Source organism: Electrophorus electricus, chromosome 18 (assembly GCF_041902795.1).
Source record: "Electrophorus electricus isolate QZ-2024a chromosome 18, ASM4190279v1, whole genome shotgun sequence".
NCBI lineage: Eukaryota > Metazoa > Chordata > Actinopteri > Gymnotiformes > Gymnotidae > Electrophorus > Electrophorus electricus.
This window is the reverse complement of record NC_137514.1, coordinates 18,591,450-18,608,990: the sequence shown is the minus strand read 5'-3', so window position 1 is coordinate 18,608,990 and position 17,541 is coordinate 18,591,450. Positions and strand designations below refer to the sequence as shown.

The following is a 17,541-nucleotide window of genomic DNA, read 5'->3' as shown; positions in this document are numbered from 1 at the left end:
AACATAAATGGTGAGGGGGTTAAATGTAGCATTCGCTCTTCCTTCAGTGTGATTTGCAATGGCAGCCAGTGTGTAGAGTCTTGACACTTAGCCATTCAGCCACTACTCAGAGGGTATGTATTATTCTGACTTGAAGAAAAGCTCAGAATTAGGACCAGCGTCCACAGTAAGACAGAGTTCCCCACTGCGGACACCTTCCAAGCGCTTGGAAAACACAGCCAGCGCTAATGCTATTCTACTATGAGCTCTCACTGAGAAAAAGAACAGATCTCATATGGGTACCGCGGCTTGATCTAATTAAAAATAATCCTCTTTAATAAAAACCAAATATAGCATGGCCAACATTCCCCTAGCTTCATATGCAATAACAGGAAACACAAGTTGTGCGTATCAAGGATCTGCGACTCGCTCTGAACAATGGGCTTAAACCATAAGGTGATTGTCCTCTGGTACAAGTAGCTATGACATAATGGGAGGCCTAAAACATGCTAGCACATTTCTTTATTTATTTAGAATATCACATCAATGGCCTCTGTGAGCTACTTGCGTTGTCAGCTTAAACAATTCATCGTTATTGCAGTGTTATTGCAAAGCTGTCATGTCCCATGCTATAACTTGAACTAGCATAGAGGTGACCTCTCAAACACAAAGTAGATGCGCAAAAAGCAACCCCTGCACGCAGTTGAATTTAATTCGCACTGTCCTCTAAAACGAATTGCTGTGGGTTTTAATGAATTACGCTCTAACACAGCATCTGCCGTCGCTAGCGGCTAGCGCACAAACGCTCTGGAAACTCGAAAAAGCGGGGGTGCAGTTTGCCTGACTTCCCATCGAGGTTCAACTTAGACATGCAACAATGCCACCATGTAAATCATTGCGCCCCCAAAGAAAATGAATTTTGAGCCCACCTGCGACTAAAATCTTCTTCTCTGACTCGATTTTTTTTGTGCAGAATAAGAGAAGGGGACGAGAGAAAGAAAGTGATTATATGGAAGGAGTGATGGAAGGGCAGGGAGAGCCAGGGAAATTCATTAAAAAGTGGGCGAGGGCGATGCACGGTGACACAGAGACAGAGAGAGCGAGTGTTGGCAACTTCGCTAATAATGAAGGCCATGTTTATTATAGACGGCGATCGGTGCTATTTGTCATGAGGTGAGCCCAAGAGAAAGAGAGACAGGCGGAGAAAGTGCATGGGGGGCTGTGAGAATAAGATAAGACAGCGAGATCGGGGGCGGGGGGAGGAGGGGTTACGAAGTAAGCTAAACAAATATGAAAATGAAGCTGGAGGAATAAGCGGAAGGAAGAGACAGGGAGAGACCCCTGTGTTCATCTTCGGGTAATCAGAGGCTCGGAATGAGATAATATTCCCCGTTTCTCTCAGAAAGAACAGATAAACAAGCGTGAACATACAGACACATGCGAGCGCGCACACACAGTAATCAGTGTTTTTTTTTTTTTTTTTTCTTAATCACAGGAAAAAAAGAAAGGAAAGCTTGAGAGTGATACGAGAGATACGGAGTCAGACTGGGGTCAGATATGGGGACATACATACTAATGAACAGATGAAGGGACAGGGCACTGTGGGTGAATATGGACACGCACACACACACAGCCAGATAAAGGATGAAGGATGACAAAGAGAGAATGACGCTGTGTTCAAATGAAGCTAGTGAGCCTCTATTATTACACTCATAAATCCTGAGGAAGAACTACACAATACACTCACACACACGCTCGCACACACATGTATACACAAACATGCATCTGAGCATGCTCACATAGTCATGAACAGCAAACATTCTTTTGTGTTTTTTCATGATACACATACAAACATTCTCTTTTGAAACAAACATGCAAACATATCAAACATATGTACTTATATAGCACACACACACAAACACACACACACACACACACACACACACACACATCAAACATATTCTCTTTTGTAACACACACACACTCATCAAACACATTCTCCTTTGAACACACACACTTACTACACTCTCCCTCACTCAGATAGGTGACCATTTCAAAGTTATTTTATATTTTTCTTTTTCTTTTCATTAATATTTAAACTTAAACCACCACACCAGATACTCCAGTTAATTATTCAAGTTCCTCTTACCAAACATTGCAAAACATCAGCTACAAGGAAACAGCATGGGGTCTGATTGAACTAATTTGAGAACTGCCATTAAGGACAGTAAACCAGCACTCTGCAGCTTTTAAGCACAATTTGTTCAGAGCACAATTGGTCATGACCCTATTGTGAAATAAGTACTTTATTTTTATCTTATTATATGATGAAAGGTGAATCTTGATCTTCTAAAACCAAGTAAAGACTCAGCAGTAGATGGTAAAGCAACATGTACCGAACTGACTGAATTCCTGAGACACACAACTCTCAGAGTGAAAAAATCAAAGACAATACCACGGTCCCCCAAGGGAAGAGGACATATATATATATATATATATATTTATTTATATTTATATTTATATTTGACATTTGCACACAAGCCACATTAAGTGGCAAAATGGGCAAGGAGTTGTGATCTATGCAATTTCAAGCCTACTGAGCTAACTATGTTACTTAGCTGATGCTTTTTATTGTAAGCAACTTAAAGCTAGGACTAAGTACAACTTGAGCATTTGAAGGTTAAGGGCCTTACTGAGGGGCCCAACAGTAGCAACTTGGCAGTGGAAGGGCTTGAACCAGTAATCCTCCAACTACAAGTCATGTACCTTAACCACTGAGCTACCACAGCTCCACAAAATTGGTATCTATCTCTTGATGCCCTGTTTTGAACTGACTCAGCTCTAATTGTTTTGATTTCTGCAAGGACATAGAACTGTGCGTCAAGAAGCTGATTGGTAGTGTATGACGTGAATGACTCACCGATCAAGAGGTGAGTCAGCGAGACCAGCTCCCCTTTTATTAGCCCAGCTGCAAATGCATCAAGAGAGAATTGGCTAAAAATCACTTGCATTTGTACCATTTCGAAGATGCTCTTATGCAGTGCACCATGTTCGACCTGATCTACCAGGGGAGCCACAGGAGCCATGCCAGCACAAACTCACAAACAAGTGCACACCTGCATTTCTTCAAGATGATCATTCATGACAATGAGGTTGAGAGAATTGTTCACTGTGATTGGATCAGCAGATTTATTGGAAAAAAGTTAAAACAAGCACTCCCATTCCGTGTATGTGTGTGTACACCTACAGTTCAGTCCAGGATTTCGCTCTCTGTTCTTTGTCAGAGTGCATGCGCTGGTCCTGCCTTTAATTAAACCACAATCAGCTGAAGACAGTTAGCGCTCATTTGCTCTCATTGAAATGAGCAGCACTGACACCTCCCAGGAGACCACACAATTAACCGACACGAGCCCAATTAGCAGCGAGGCTAACAGCGGCGGCATCACGCTACATCTTCTGCATGCTGCAAGAGCCCTCTGATTAAAGTTAGCAAAAGGGCACGCCAGATAAAATGTTCATACAAGGAAACAGCTTAGTTCATACCTGTGGGTTCAGGTAAATGGTTCTGTGGATGTCTAGATTTAAGGAGAGAGAGAGAAAGAGAGAGAGAGAAAGTACTGAATGGTGGAAATCTAGTTGCATATACCCTACTTTTTAAAACAACAGGCTATTCTTTTTATTCTCAGAAAGGAGGCACCACAACACACCAACCAGAATTTTATTTTACTTTATTTAAAAAAAAAAAAGGCAACCACAAATTGCCCAACAGTGTCATTTGAATAACCCTAAAAGCCAAGAACTCATCAATGAAAATAATGCAATGGACCCATCTGGAAATTAAATTATGGTGAAAGTATTTTGGAGCTGAAGTGTGGAAAACAGGAAGATATATTAGTTTGTTTTTGGTAGCCAAGTGTATGCTCGGTATTTTACAGCGCTCAAAACACTCATAATGCTCTATCAACGCTGATGGCGGGCGGCTGGGTTTTTCGAGATAACAGACGGCAGCTCGGAAAAGCGACAGGGAAATACAGAGCGCATGGCCACAACCATGCCATTCCTCTCGGCTGGTGCCAAAAAGAAGTGGGAAATGAAGAAACATATATAGTGAGCATGCAGAAAGCAAAAGGGGGAAAAACATATTGTTTCTGTTGTTTCATAACTAAGATCAAGTCATTTTATGTTGCCAATTGAGAGTATATTTTAGTCTAAGGTTCATATAAGATTTGAGGAAGAGAACACCACTAAGGAGAAAAAAAAAGCTTGCTTTGTGTGTTATCATGGTTTGGCATGTGTGTTAACCTGCTTTGTGTGTTATCATGGCTTGGCGTGTGTTAGCTTGCTTTGTGTGTTATCATGTTAGGCTGAAAAATTCCTTCTCCAGCCTAACATGATAACACAAAAAGCAAGCAAAGTTAGCATTATTTTAGTTGCATTGTGTTAACAAGCCTCTATCTGGTTTCAGTCATTAACAACATTAGCATTTTTGGATGAGCTACTCCTTTAAGCAGGAGCACTATGAACAATCAGATGCAGTCTCTCTACAGTCAGCCAACATGAGGTAAGCTCTCACACACACACAATACACCTTTTAGTTAGCTTACTAATGGGCCAGAATGACAGCAGCTGATAATTGGCTCTCCCCTCTGGTTTCTCCAGACTTTACCAATCAATATCTCCTCCTTCAGGATGCAGGTAGGACCAGCAAAGCAGACAGTGGATGAATCTCTCTGTGCCTTCCTCCCAGATGGATTAAGGGGCCAGTGTCACTCTTACTGAGTCTTTACTGGCTGGTCTTGGATCAGTTTTCCCCATTTCGACCTGAAAACCGCATCATTACCAGCAGTCAGAGTAGAAAAGGAACAAACAAACAATAGAAGAGGATGCTAGTTAAAAGGAAGCTGAGAGACATTGCTAAGCCATTAGAGCTCCCACTTCCATAAGCAGCATTTTGAGAATCGCTAAAAGGAAATTTAGCAGGAAGGGCTTGATTATTTTTGCTACTTTTTCTTGATAATTTCTCTGATAATTTTAGCTGCTGCCTAGGGGAGAGTAGTTTCTTAGTTCAAGTCTGTTTGAAAACCTTGCCAGTGCTTTTAAAAGGTACCCTTAATGACTCCTGAATTATGAAGGTTTTTTAATTATTACTGTTTATTTTTAAATTATGGACCTTTTTTTCTAAAAGGTTGATAGAGTGGAGGCCAGACAGAAATAACATTTTCAAGGTTCTGTGGTTCCTGTCCCTTTGCAAGGTCCTCAAGATCACAGGCATGTGGTGATAAAGCACACGCCTGTGATCTTTTTGAACCACTGACGTTAAAACGTGAACAGCGTACGCAGTGTCCAGAAAGCAACAGCATGCCAAGCAACCCTTGTTAATCAAGGGTACCACATGCTGCACGGGTGCAGGGTGCATGCTGATATCAGACCCTGTGGAGTTGTCTGGATGTGGGCCTGTTGTGAATGCAAATGGCCTCCTGCACATGCTCCATGGGCAAAGTCATGATCACTCCATCTCCAAATGATCACCTCTCTGAGTCCGGTCATGCTGAACCAGTTCGTCCTCGGCAAGCATCGCATGAGGATCCATTTGAATTTTAAAGGAAGCACACCTGTGCAGTGACTGGTGTGTACAGGGTTTTAACACCCAGTTGATTTGCAGATACCAAGCCATGCTTAGTCGTATGAATTTCACAGGTTAATGGCAGGGAAACAGGTGGCTCAATATGAATCCAAAGTTAATCCAAGCACAAGTTGCAAAGTGAACATTTTAAATAGGGTCTAGAGGGCCGTTTGCGTTTGACGCATCCCTAAACAAAACTGTCGTCAGCTCCAGTGATGCTAGTTCAGTTTCCAGTGGTTCCACAGCTAACTCTAACTGTTTGTGTTCTTATTAGGTGAGAAGGGCATGCTCCTCCCTTCCTGCTGATTAGCCGATTCCCTGCTGGGTGGAGCCAATTGAGGACCTTGAGCATGTCACTTACATGCAGGCCTTCAAGCAGTAAGCGCCTGTTCACACCTATTTTGTAGGAACCAGATCAAGAAGGTGTGAGTGGCTACATGTGTCATGGGGATAAAGTCCATTTGCGAGGTATTCTGGTTGTTGAGAAATCAAAACATTGCTACCTGCTTGCTACCATACTGTTTCCGTTAAGAGGGCCTCAAGACTCACAGTACTTAAAGAGTTTATGGAGAAAACATCAGCATGCGCTTCAGAGCAAAACAAAACAATGTTCAGTGTTCGGTTCCCTTTTCTGCTTTACGTACCTTACTTCCTAACAACTGTGTTGTATAGGAGAGTAGCGGAAAAGCAAAGCAAAGCAAAGCAAAATAAAAGAAAATGCAGTGTTTCACAGTTGGGCCATTTGAACCTTCCCATGTTTAGAACCTACATTATTTCTCTGTGATGTGTGCTTGAAAAGTGAACTGCATGTCCCTCTCTCTCTCTCTCTCTCTCTCTCTCTCTCTCTCTCTCTCTCTCTCTCTTTCTCTCTCTCACTTACACACACATACAATAATGTCTCCATTTGTGACAGTGAAAGATATTTTCTCAGTAGTTCCTGACGGAGTTTGACTGGTTGTGTGTCAGTACTTTCACTGGAGAGTGGGGAGATGCCCTCAAGAATCTTGCATGCATCCACGTAATTAAGTTCTGCCAGATATGTCATTTACACATTTTGTCCTACATTAGAAAGTGCTGGAAGCTGTGCATGACACTTATGCCCCAATAGTATAAATATGTATTTGTGCATGTAAAGCCAGACATAAAATAAATCAAAATATCAAGTGTAGTGAATGTTGCAGGAAGTGTTATTAATACTTGTTACTCTCCTGCAAACATCATCGTTCACTGGTATAAGTCTTGTCCAGGCTTATTAAGTTACACAGGCTACAGGACTAAATGGCCCTGCCTGTTTAGGATAAACTACAAACAGGTTTAAACAAAGGTTAAAATTACCCCTATTCAAAGATTGCTAGAATCCTGTAGCAACTGTAGTAGCGGAATTGGTAGAAGTAGTAGATGTAGTAGCAGTAGTAGTAGGTGTAGTAGAGAGACAGCTTGTCACTAGTAATGTGTGTGAGAGAGAGAGAGTGTATGTAAAAGAGAGAGCAGAACTGACTCTGGGTCATTTATCAAACCTGGCTGGTCTTCAGCTGGTGAATAAAGCTTCACCACCAGCTGTCCAATTTCATTCGGTGTCGAGGGTTTCTGCCACCTCCCATTGTAACAGGCATGGCAGAGTGAGGCACCAGTGCGGCCACACACCACGACGCACGAGCTAGACACAAAAGCCGACAGCGTGTTTACGAGCAGCAGTCACTAGTTAATTGTTAAAGTGGATGTGAGTTAATTGACTGGGGAACTAAAATGCTGTGAAGATTTAAGGCCAGGAAGAAAGGGGTCTGGTCAAGCTGTGCATGGGTGCATGTGTGTGTGTTTGTGTGTGTGTTTGTGAGTATGCATGTGCATGAAGAAGAGTAGAGAGAGACATAAAGAAAAGCGTGTGAACTTCTGTCAAAACAGCGGCAGCCGCTACAGAACAGAGAACCTAATTATGGACTTAATTAAGCTGTGGTGTGTACACATGAAAGAGAGAGAGAGAGACTGAGTAAGTGCCCGAATAGGTTTAGTATATGTGTTCCCTTGTGAACATTTGGTAAATAATTATGAGCTTGCATTGGGGTTGAGAGTTTAATAAGGTGGAAGGTTTGTATACAAGGTGAAGTTAAAGTTTCTGAGGAAACGCCCAAATAGGAGCAAGCAAAACTATTTAAAACTGCCCTCTTCCTATAAACAAGACCGACCAATCATAAATGATCTCAGACACTCAAAACAATGCAACTTAATTGCTTGCTTTGATCTGCGACTAATTTTGCTAATGAGGAAGACTCATTTTTCTTGTGCTTTGTTTTCGTGAGCCTCTCCTTGACCATAGCTGATTACTCATACCGCCACTACAGCACGCGGGGGACTTGCGAAATGCACGAGCACAGAAGACGGATTACACACGCTGGCGAGGAGTTCCAAAAGGCAGACACGCGTCCTTCATCTCTGTGGACAGGTGTTGCGTGTAGAAAATGAATTGGCCGTGCAGATTCTCTCAGCTTTGAATAGGGATTATAAAATGAAAGAAGGAAAATGAGGGGGAAAAAAGAAAGAAAGAAAGAAAGAAAAGGCTTGGTCTTCATTTGATATAAATGGATGTTCCCTTAGTTAAATTAAACACAACCCAATCATTGAAGCTCCTGATTATTCTGCACTCTTTTCAAGACTGTTAGGGAAGAGGTTTTAAGGGATCAGGTTTTATTTTCACCCTCCAAGGGACACAGGGGTGTGACGCTGATGCACTCTTGGACTAATCTGGGCATGTGGCTCTCCAGTTCACATTTACTTTAACACACCTGCCTCACAGGAAGCACAAGAAGACTAAACTTGGAGCCGAAAGCCACGATAAAAAGGTTCTTAGCCAGGGTGACAGTAAGAGCAGGGGTAAGAGAACTTTCATCGGGTGCTGATTCACCTTCCCTAGGGCTAGATTTGGGATTTGATCCACTTTATGGTGTGGTGCCCCTAACTACCTATCTGGTATGAAGGTGGTCTGAGCCAGGGCTTCTTGTTTACACTCTCTGTGCTGCATAGGTTAGTCTTCTCTTCTCTAGCCTACCTGATCTGATCTCTGCAGGGCCTGATCATTAGCTGATGGGATGTGTCAGAAAACGAAAGAAAACAGTAAAATATCGCAGTGCAGCTGTCCTCTGGGACTGGAGTTGCGAACTGCTCTCGACACATATTGCAAAGATAAATAAAAACACCCAGTGCTAGTGTTCAGGTAGATGCTGTCAGGATTGCAACAGCAAACAATGTATTACACCATTCCTCCAGAATGGTCAATCCTTAGGCTGAATCCTCTCTGAGTATGTCAGAAGGAAGATATAGTCCACACCTTATCTGGTGATGAACTGAGGTTGTGTAGCGTATGCTGTTGTGTTGTCGGCCTTTGCACAACTCAGCTACAGCTCCAAAACAGAATATGCTCTTCCTTTCCTCATATGGCTCTTCCTAAAATAGTTAGTCGTTTAGACAGCAAAAAAAATAAACCCTCTAAACCAGCAGTTAGAAGGACCAGTGGAAAATGTACAGAAGTAGCTTTAAGAGTTGAAATGTAGGCTTCAGGGACTGCACATAGACTAGAGCAAATATATTTCAAGATGTATTTCAGAAACACAAAGTAAAGGGAAAACAAATACATGTCTTTGATAGTGGCTATTTTGCATTTATGCACTGTCTATTTGTTGTTGTTGTTTTTTTTTTTTACTTTTCCAATTTTGCTTATATCTGTTTTCCAATGGACAACCAATGTGAAGATGAAACCAAGATGAAATTTGGGTGACTGGAATTACACTGTTAAGAAGGAGGTGTAACGGTCCCATAAAAAGGTTGGTATGATCATCATTTGGCCTGAGAAGCAAGACCTTTGATAATCTGTACAGCATTTCCAATGATGTCTACTGCAGTGCACCCTCTCCTTTAATAATGTTCCTGAGAGAACATTAGTTCTCCCTCCCATTTTTCATCTCCCGTCTCGGTTAAAACAGAGTACGAAGCTAGCCAGAGGTCTTGTTGTCCTAATTAAGTAAATGAGAGCCACACAGAAGCAGATGGTCGGAGAAAGATGTTAATAATCATGTTTCCTGAACCACTCCATCAGAACTGCCCTGCAGGTTGACAGCAATGTGGCACATTCTAATTTTCATCTGCTCTCATTCGAAGACGGTTCAGTCATTGCCATATATATATACGGTATATGAACAACTGCTTCACCTCTTCTGGCATCAGAAGTCTTTTGCTTGCACAGCTGATGAAGGACTTCCATGATGAAGGACTTAATCGTCCTGGTTGGAATGAAAGTATTTGTACTACAGCATTTTTTTCAACCCCCTTTCAACCTCTTCACTCAGAGAGTAGCTTTTTGAAATGGAGAAGCAACCGATCTTTGTTGCTTGTTTGTAAAACCCTAACAGCTGGTACAACTCTGCACAGGAGAGTGGTTGCTTATCAGTCTTTTGTTTCTGGTGTTGCTGCCATAATGCTGGATGATTTGTCCCCTCCTCTTCCAGAATAATGATTCTATAATGTCAGCCTCATACCACAGAGTTCTTCGCACTGATATTTTTTTTAATTACTATTGGTCATGAAAATGTATCTGCTATGAAACAGGAAGTTTATGTTCTAATGAGACCAATGCTAAATGCAATCCATTAATTAATCTCTCTCTCTTCTGACGCACACGTTTACATTAAGATTAATAACCATATCAAAGAATACTACAACATTCTCAGTCTAGCCTTTGCAGAACCCAAAGCCAGTCCAGGTTTTTTTCTGTTCAAGCTCCACATGCTAGACAAATAATGAGGAGCTATTGATTGTCTGGTTCATATGGATGAGGTTCTAGAACAGAACAAATACCTGGACTGGTCCAGAGGTCCCAGAGGCTTGAATTTAGAACCTCTGTTCTAAAACACCCACCCCCCCATCCCCAATGCACACACACACACACACATACACATATATATATATATATATATATATATATATATATATATATATATATATATATATATATATATATATATATATATATATATATATAAACACAGAATAATATATATATATATATATATATATATATATATATATATATATATATATATATATATATATATATAAACACAGAATAAAGCGCAGAAAATAAAGATCTTCCTGAAATACCCCATTAAATATTTACAGCCTCCCCAGGGAAGTGATGATCTCCCAGCAGGATGGGGAGTAATGAAGACTGAGTGGTAGAAAGCAAGAGAAGACGAGATGTATTCCTTATGACAGACTTGGGAGTAGCGGGAAGGGACAAGCTTTGAAAAGAGTTGCAGAAAGGGACTGGAGGAACAAGTGACAAAGGGCAAGTGTCAAAAGACAGAAAGAGGGAAATGAGGGAAAATGAAACAATATGAGAGCAGAGGATGATTGAGGGAGAGAATGTACAAAAAATGATGAAAGACAGAGGAGGAAACAACAATGAAGACATGACAGTTACGTCAAACATCAATAAGGAGGGATGGAAAAAAAAAAGTAAAATAGAATATTAAGCAAAGCCAGCCCTCTTTTCCCTAAAAGCTAAAGGCTTGGTCTTCTTTCTGCCTTCATAAGCGTCAAACCCCGATTCCATCTGCATGTAAACCAAAGCAATCAACAGTGGTTGGGAGAAGAGAACAGGATGGTGCAGAACATCTGGCCACAGCCAGACAGCGGCCCCTGGCAGCCTAGCCGATCAAACCATGTTGAATGGAATCCTCCAGCCCCCTGGGCCAAGAAGAGACTGGCGACGCTGGCACATTTCAACCCCTGATACCTCCTTCCTGGCCGGGGACATTCTCCTAATAAATACTGCGCCAGTGTTGCTGCTTATAAACACAGCTGAGTCGTCACACGGGCTGCACCGGGCCCATGTCTTATGATGTGACTACCAAGGATGACTCTGGAGACATGGGTTAAAAGGTGTATTAGAGCATGAGGAGTCTTAACAAAGTACAGATATGAAAATATGAAATATTAGGCTAACATCAAATCACCCTAAGACAAATATACTAGTATAGCAAACATGACATGAAAAAAAATTGAGTAGTTGGCTCAGAAGGTTTAATAATGCAGGTGCAAGACTTTGGCAACAGGAAATATGTAATGATGGACCAGATCGGGTTTTCAGCATCCTAGAAAACACGGTAGAAGAAATGTAAGTGCAACATCAGGGTGGGGGTACTACAGATCAGTCTAAAGCAGCAGCGCTCACCTCTAGTACAGGAAATCTTCTCCTCTGCAGAGTTTAGTTCCAACCCTAATTTAACACACCTCATCCAGTAAATCAAGTCCTTCTGTAGTATCTACTGTGAGTCTGTAGATCTCCAAGAATTGGGTGCCCCCAGTCTACAGCCTCTAGAAATAAAAGCAGTCTGAGCAGGAGTTGGCAGAGCTGAACCTTAGTGCGTGGGCAGAGATGCTGATGTGTTACAGTGGTTATCAACTGCAGTCCCATGCATTTCCATTCAACGCACACTCTCATGGTTTCCTTTATATAACACACCTCACCTGGTTTCATAATGGACTGATAACCTAATGAGTAGTGTGAGCTGTGACGGAGTTGTTCTCACGAATGTAATGGATTGTAATGAAGAATAACTGCTGTACAGTGCAAGACTGAGCTGCTCCATCCTTGTTCCACAAGGCCTGGTTCCATCAGACTTTCCACACTGCATTTACCTAAGAGTCAGATGCGATGAAGTAGTGACCAGGCAGCTGAATCAATTGCTCAAAAAATTGGCCTGGGTTTGGATTAAAGCACAAGGATGACTAAGTATGTTTAATTCCAGTGGCAAGTTTATCCTCTGCTACAAATATTCCCAGACAGATCAAATAAGATGAGTTTTGACTGAGTCAGTGAGTTTGCGCTTGAACAGCGTGGGAGTATGCAGTAACACTCAGTCTCACCTCTACCAACACAGAACTTCACCATCTAAACTATATTTAGCCAGAAGCGAAGTATGGTCAGTCAGTATATGCACAACATAACATGTCTGATCTATCCACTATCCAGGCATAATAATCAGACCATTAACTCTAAGAATAAAACATACATTTATAAAATACAAAACTAGAAAATGTAAGAAATTATGTATTCACAGTTTTTTAAAAAGCATTCTGTGATCATCTTAAAATGTGTACAGATTGATACTCATCCCCACATTGACATTTTTTTTTCTGGTGGATTATAGGAAGAATACAGAAAATAAGTGTGCTATGTCAATTCTGCATTTGTTTCCTACTGGCAATGAGTATATGTAGTCAAGGGTTTTAAGGCTCTTTATAGATTGTTGTCAAACTAAAAATTGTGCAAACATTGCTACCACTGGTTGGCCTTTATTTAATGGCTTTACTATAAAAAAAAAAAGCAGTGCTTCAATTTTTCTTCATTCAACCCATGGCATATGAGTTTAAAATACAGCTTTGATCATATTTATTCCGAAATTTCACTGTCTGTTAGGTAAGGTAAATATATAGGGTAAATAAACTATTTCTGAAGATATTTCTGAAGATAGCTCACAAGGAGAGCTGGCAAGTGACTGAGTAATGAAACTGGAGTCACAACATTAATTTTACCTGATCTTAATTTATATTACATGAGCTGACAATCAAGTCCTATCACTGACTATATAGTCAACACCTGGTTATTACAGCAATGAAACAATTTCATACACAAAAGCATATTTAATTTAGACAACTGTGAAAATTTTGTATTTCTAAACATGCCTAATATAGGATAGTAAATTATACTGCCCAGAGATTCAAAGAAGCACATGTAGGAATCATGATTGCTTATTTCTGCTTATTTCTGTCCCTCTCAGGTACTCACTGCTGACAGTACACTCTTCCGCAATATGCCCTTGGGTTTACAGCTAACACATACTCAGCCTATACCTGTATACCTGCTTATTCATGTAATTAGCCAGGCAACTGGCCAATCACGAGGTAACTGTTCAAAGCATAAAATTATGCAGTTTAACTTATTGTTCACATCAAACATCAGAATGGAGAAAACAAACAACAAAAAAAAAAGATCTGAGTGACTTTGGCCAGACAGGGTAGTTTGACTCTTTCAGAAATTGCTACTTTCCTGGAATTTTTCCAAACTAAAATCTCTAGCGATTACATTAAAAAACAAAAAAACAAAAAACACACCCTGGACAGTGCTCTTCATAAATATAAACCATCCAGCATAGTGCTCTTCATATGCATTCCATTAACGTACAGCCTTATAATTGATCAAGCTTAGTGGCTTCCTCAACCTCATTCTTTCCCTTTCTCTTATTTCTCACCTACAGGCCTGTAAGGTCCACCTGTCCACCACATTACTGTTCTGGTCAGCACAGTTGATGGAGCATCTAAAAAGAATCACCAATTCAGCCTGTTTTAAAGGCCCCAGGGCCTTTCATTGGTGTGTAATTGTACAGCTTTGAATGTGTGGCTTGCCAATTTACATTAAGGACCATTTTAAAAGGCAACGGCAAGTAATGTAGCCAATGAGACACAAACAAATGTCCCAAACACTGTTTCAGCACTCTAGCTGACATTCTGTTCACATACTGCAGACCAGCTGGGAACGGAAGAGTGAAATGGAAGGAATGCCTCATTTGAAAATGTTAATGCTGGTAGCAGAGAGTGCCAGGGAGTGCCATTTGGCATCATGACCATGGGCTTTTTGGGTGAAGCATTCCTTTAAGGCCTATGTCTGACCAAGAAGGCACCATTTGAGAGAAGCAACAGAGCAAGATGTCAGATAGGAAGGGTGAACGGGATTCTGGGATAGCAATGGAGCTGGAAAGAGGATGAGGAGTCATGGTGCTGCCCCATCAGAAATAGGGATCCTTGGATGTTTGTTTTTTGAGAGGAATTCCAAGCAGAGTGGAACACGAGCCCTCAAGCAACTGAGTAGCGAATCCCTGTGGCTTCCTTTGCATCGCTAAAAGGCACAACCAGGAGGAATACACCCTGCTGCAATAGCTTAACCCACACCCAGGAGCAGCCAGACAGCCCGGGGATGAAGGTTGCTATTCTTGAGTGTTGGAGAGAGGAAAGAACGAGTGTAGAGCTAATTTTTTTCACTCTTTCTTTCTTTAGGGTGGTGATTTGCTTTGGCTGCCAGTGTAAGCCTGTCGAGGAAGAGCTGGCATGCCAGAATCAAAGGAAGTTTTTTTTTTTTTCTTCCTTACACATGAGAGGGAGAGAGGTTAAAACCTTAAGCCCTGTGGACAGATGAGGAGAGAAACAAGCATTCTGTGAGATAATGCCTTCTGAATCGAATCTTCTAGAGATTTTCTGTCTCATCATCCAATCCATGCTAATATTTAGATATTTGATGTTTTCACTTGAGAAATTATTTTTATTTAAGACAAATGTCTCTCTTTTCATCTTTTGAAGCCTTTTGAGAGTGGAATTAAGACAAAGTAGCAAGAGTTAAGACAAATGTTTCTCTTTTCATCTTTTGAAGCCCACGGAGAGTGGAATTAAGACATAGTTACAAGAGTTAAGTGGCAGTAGTTCCTCCTGGTGCACTAGGCACATTTAGTCTTATAATACAGCTAATCCTCGATCTAAAGCCGTCCCAGAATTCAGCAATATACTTCATTACTCTCTTATTATTATTCACAACCACTAACAGACTCTCTCGGGCAGTGATTGAGAGAGGGGTGTTACCAACCAAGTTAATAAAAGCTACAAATGGAAAACAGCGTAATCTGAGTCGATGTTGTTTATTCCCGGGATATCTGACAGTAATTTTCCTCAGAATTTAAACGTCACTACGCTGACCGGGTCAAATATAGTGCCATCTGCTTCTCGACAGAGCAGAGGTATGAAGAGACTGGGTTAAACAATCATCGAAAGGTCTTCTGACAGAAACGTAAAACATTTGATTTTTTCAGCATTCATTCACGACTCTGAAATATTTTAATAATTTAGATTATTTAAAGTCACAATAAATTACAAATGAATGAACCCTCTCCCTTTGTGCTGCCTGTCGTTTCTTTTCTGTTTCGTCATGTAGGCAGTGGTTGTACGATTTTTTGTTTTTTGTTTTTTAAGGTGCGTGACATAATCTGAAACAGCAACAAATAGCCCCCTTTTGACCAACTAGCGAGTTACAGGACACTACTGAGGTTGCAGGACGCCGAGTGTACTTCCATTCAAGTCCCTCGTTATATTACCGTGACTCTGCTTTGTATCAACTACAAGTGCAGACAGCCACTTCTGTCTGCCGCTGTACTAAACAATCGCTCGACGTGCAATAACCTTCTGTACTATACCACCACACTTTTTTAGTCTAATAAAAATGTTTGACAGGCAGTTTGCTTCGGCAGTCCTCCCTTATTACAATAATCACATTTAATACGTTTCTCATGACACAATAGGCTATTCTATAATAAATGTGCAATGAAACAGACCATAAGCACTTTACACCCACAGAACTAAGAGAGCTTAGTTCATTAACAGCAAACCACCAGTAAATTAAATTATATGCTTATTAGACACACTTGGGAAATGCGGGGTACCCTTGGCCTCGTGCAGCGCGGGGGAAATTCTGCTATGCGTGCGTTTCCGTTACGTGCCACCTTCGCGAGCATACCAAGTTACAGACCCACGCGCAGACCTCCTAGAATATGTGCTCCCCTGACAGGAAGAAAATACTGCTGGTATGCCTGAAGTATTTTACGCCTACTGAAGTATTAAGATAAAGCATTAGTGTAATTTTTGTCTGTGTACTTTGCATTTTTATTTTAATTTTTTAAAACAAATGAGTCATTTTCATATCGGAATATATACCAGTTAAACAGTGGAACAGTGAAATAAGTTTAGGCTCTGTCAAACTCTCAGGCTAGCGCGGCCACATCTGACGGACGGGGGAGAATACTCAGAACAGATCAGGCTTACACATTACATACCACCAAACTTCCCTCAGGACGTAGGCAGGAATGATGAGATGAGCTTATCTTTAAGGCATATTTTAGAAGATGTCCATGAAACACTGTAAATCTAGTGAATGTTAGGTAAAGCAAACGTCACTTTTTCAGTGCATATATAATTGATTACTCGTCTAAAAAGCAGAACTCCGAATCGAATAATCGCCATTAGCTCGAGCGCAAGACTGAGATTGACAAATCCACGCATTTCGGACAACTGGTCCAAAAACAAGCCACGGACACCTTGCGTCTTACGCACTTGTGCCGACACTTACCTGACTGCGAATAGATCACTCGAATAACCACGGCTGCCAGAAGAAAACACTGAAGAACAAGAGATGGCCCCATTTTCGTTATGTTGAAGAAGTTGTACCTCCATACATTCACATGTTCAGAAGGGAATCCTGTTTCTGAAGGGCAGTGATGGCTCTCTCCAGTCCGCAAATCTGAATATCACACCCGCGCTATTCAGAGGCGTTGTTGTCCACATGTCCCGACGGCAAATAAATTAGTCTGGTATGTTTTGTTCTGTATTATTTTTAAACATGTCAGTTACTTATCCACGATACAAAACTTGAAACCATTACCCAGTTACTGTAGCTCAATTCAGCGCCGAAGTTCTGCTTTCAGTGCCAGGGCACGCCTCCCAGTCTCATTAACACCTCCTACCTCTCGAGTGATTGGCCATAAGAAGGATTTTAACCGCGTAAACTGCGCCCACCTCATACTTCATTGGTTCACCAGTTAAGGAGTATTTAGACATTTTTTCACAAAGACTGGTATTTCGTTCATACACCTGCAACGGAGAAAGCTGGAGAGACAAAGAGAGAGTATATGGATTTTAATGGGTGTAATATTATACAATCACATAACCTTTTGTGGTAGTTTTGCTCTCAAGTATTTTTTACAAACTATTTACCAACGTGTATAAATAATAGCACATGGCCTAATGTAGAGGAATGGATGGATGGATGGACACCTAGGTACATAGACAGA

At 41.1% G+C, this 17,541-nt stretch overlaps 1 protein-coding gene across 18 annotated transcripts in view; it reads right to left on the bottom strand.

Annotated features, from left to right (window-relative positions):
- Positions 1 to 17,161, bottom strand: part of LOC113579187 (receptor tyrosine-protein kinase erbB-4) — a 165,432-nt gene extending 148,271 nt beyond the window's left edge. For 14 of the 18 annotated variants that reach the window (XM_081700984.1, XM_081700971.1, XM_081700985.1 and 11 more), the window contains exon 1: positions 16,821 to 17,161. Coding sequence is in view for 4 of the 18 variants with exons in the window: in XM_035534870.2 (XP_035390763.2) it covers positions 16,821 to 16,893 (73 nt within the window). In the remaining 14 variants the exon portion in view is untranslated. Of the gene's footprint in view, positions 1 to 3,522; positions 3,555 to 16,820 lie in introns of all 18 variants that reach the window. The other 4 variants (XM_081700975.1, XM_081700987.1, XM_081700977.1 and 1 more) reach the window with 1 other exon arrangement.
- Between the last annotated feature and the right edge of the window lie 380 nt (positions 17,162 to 17,541).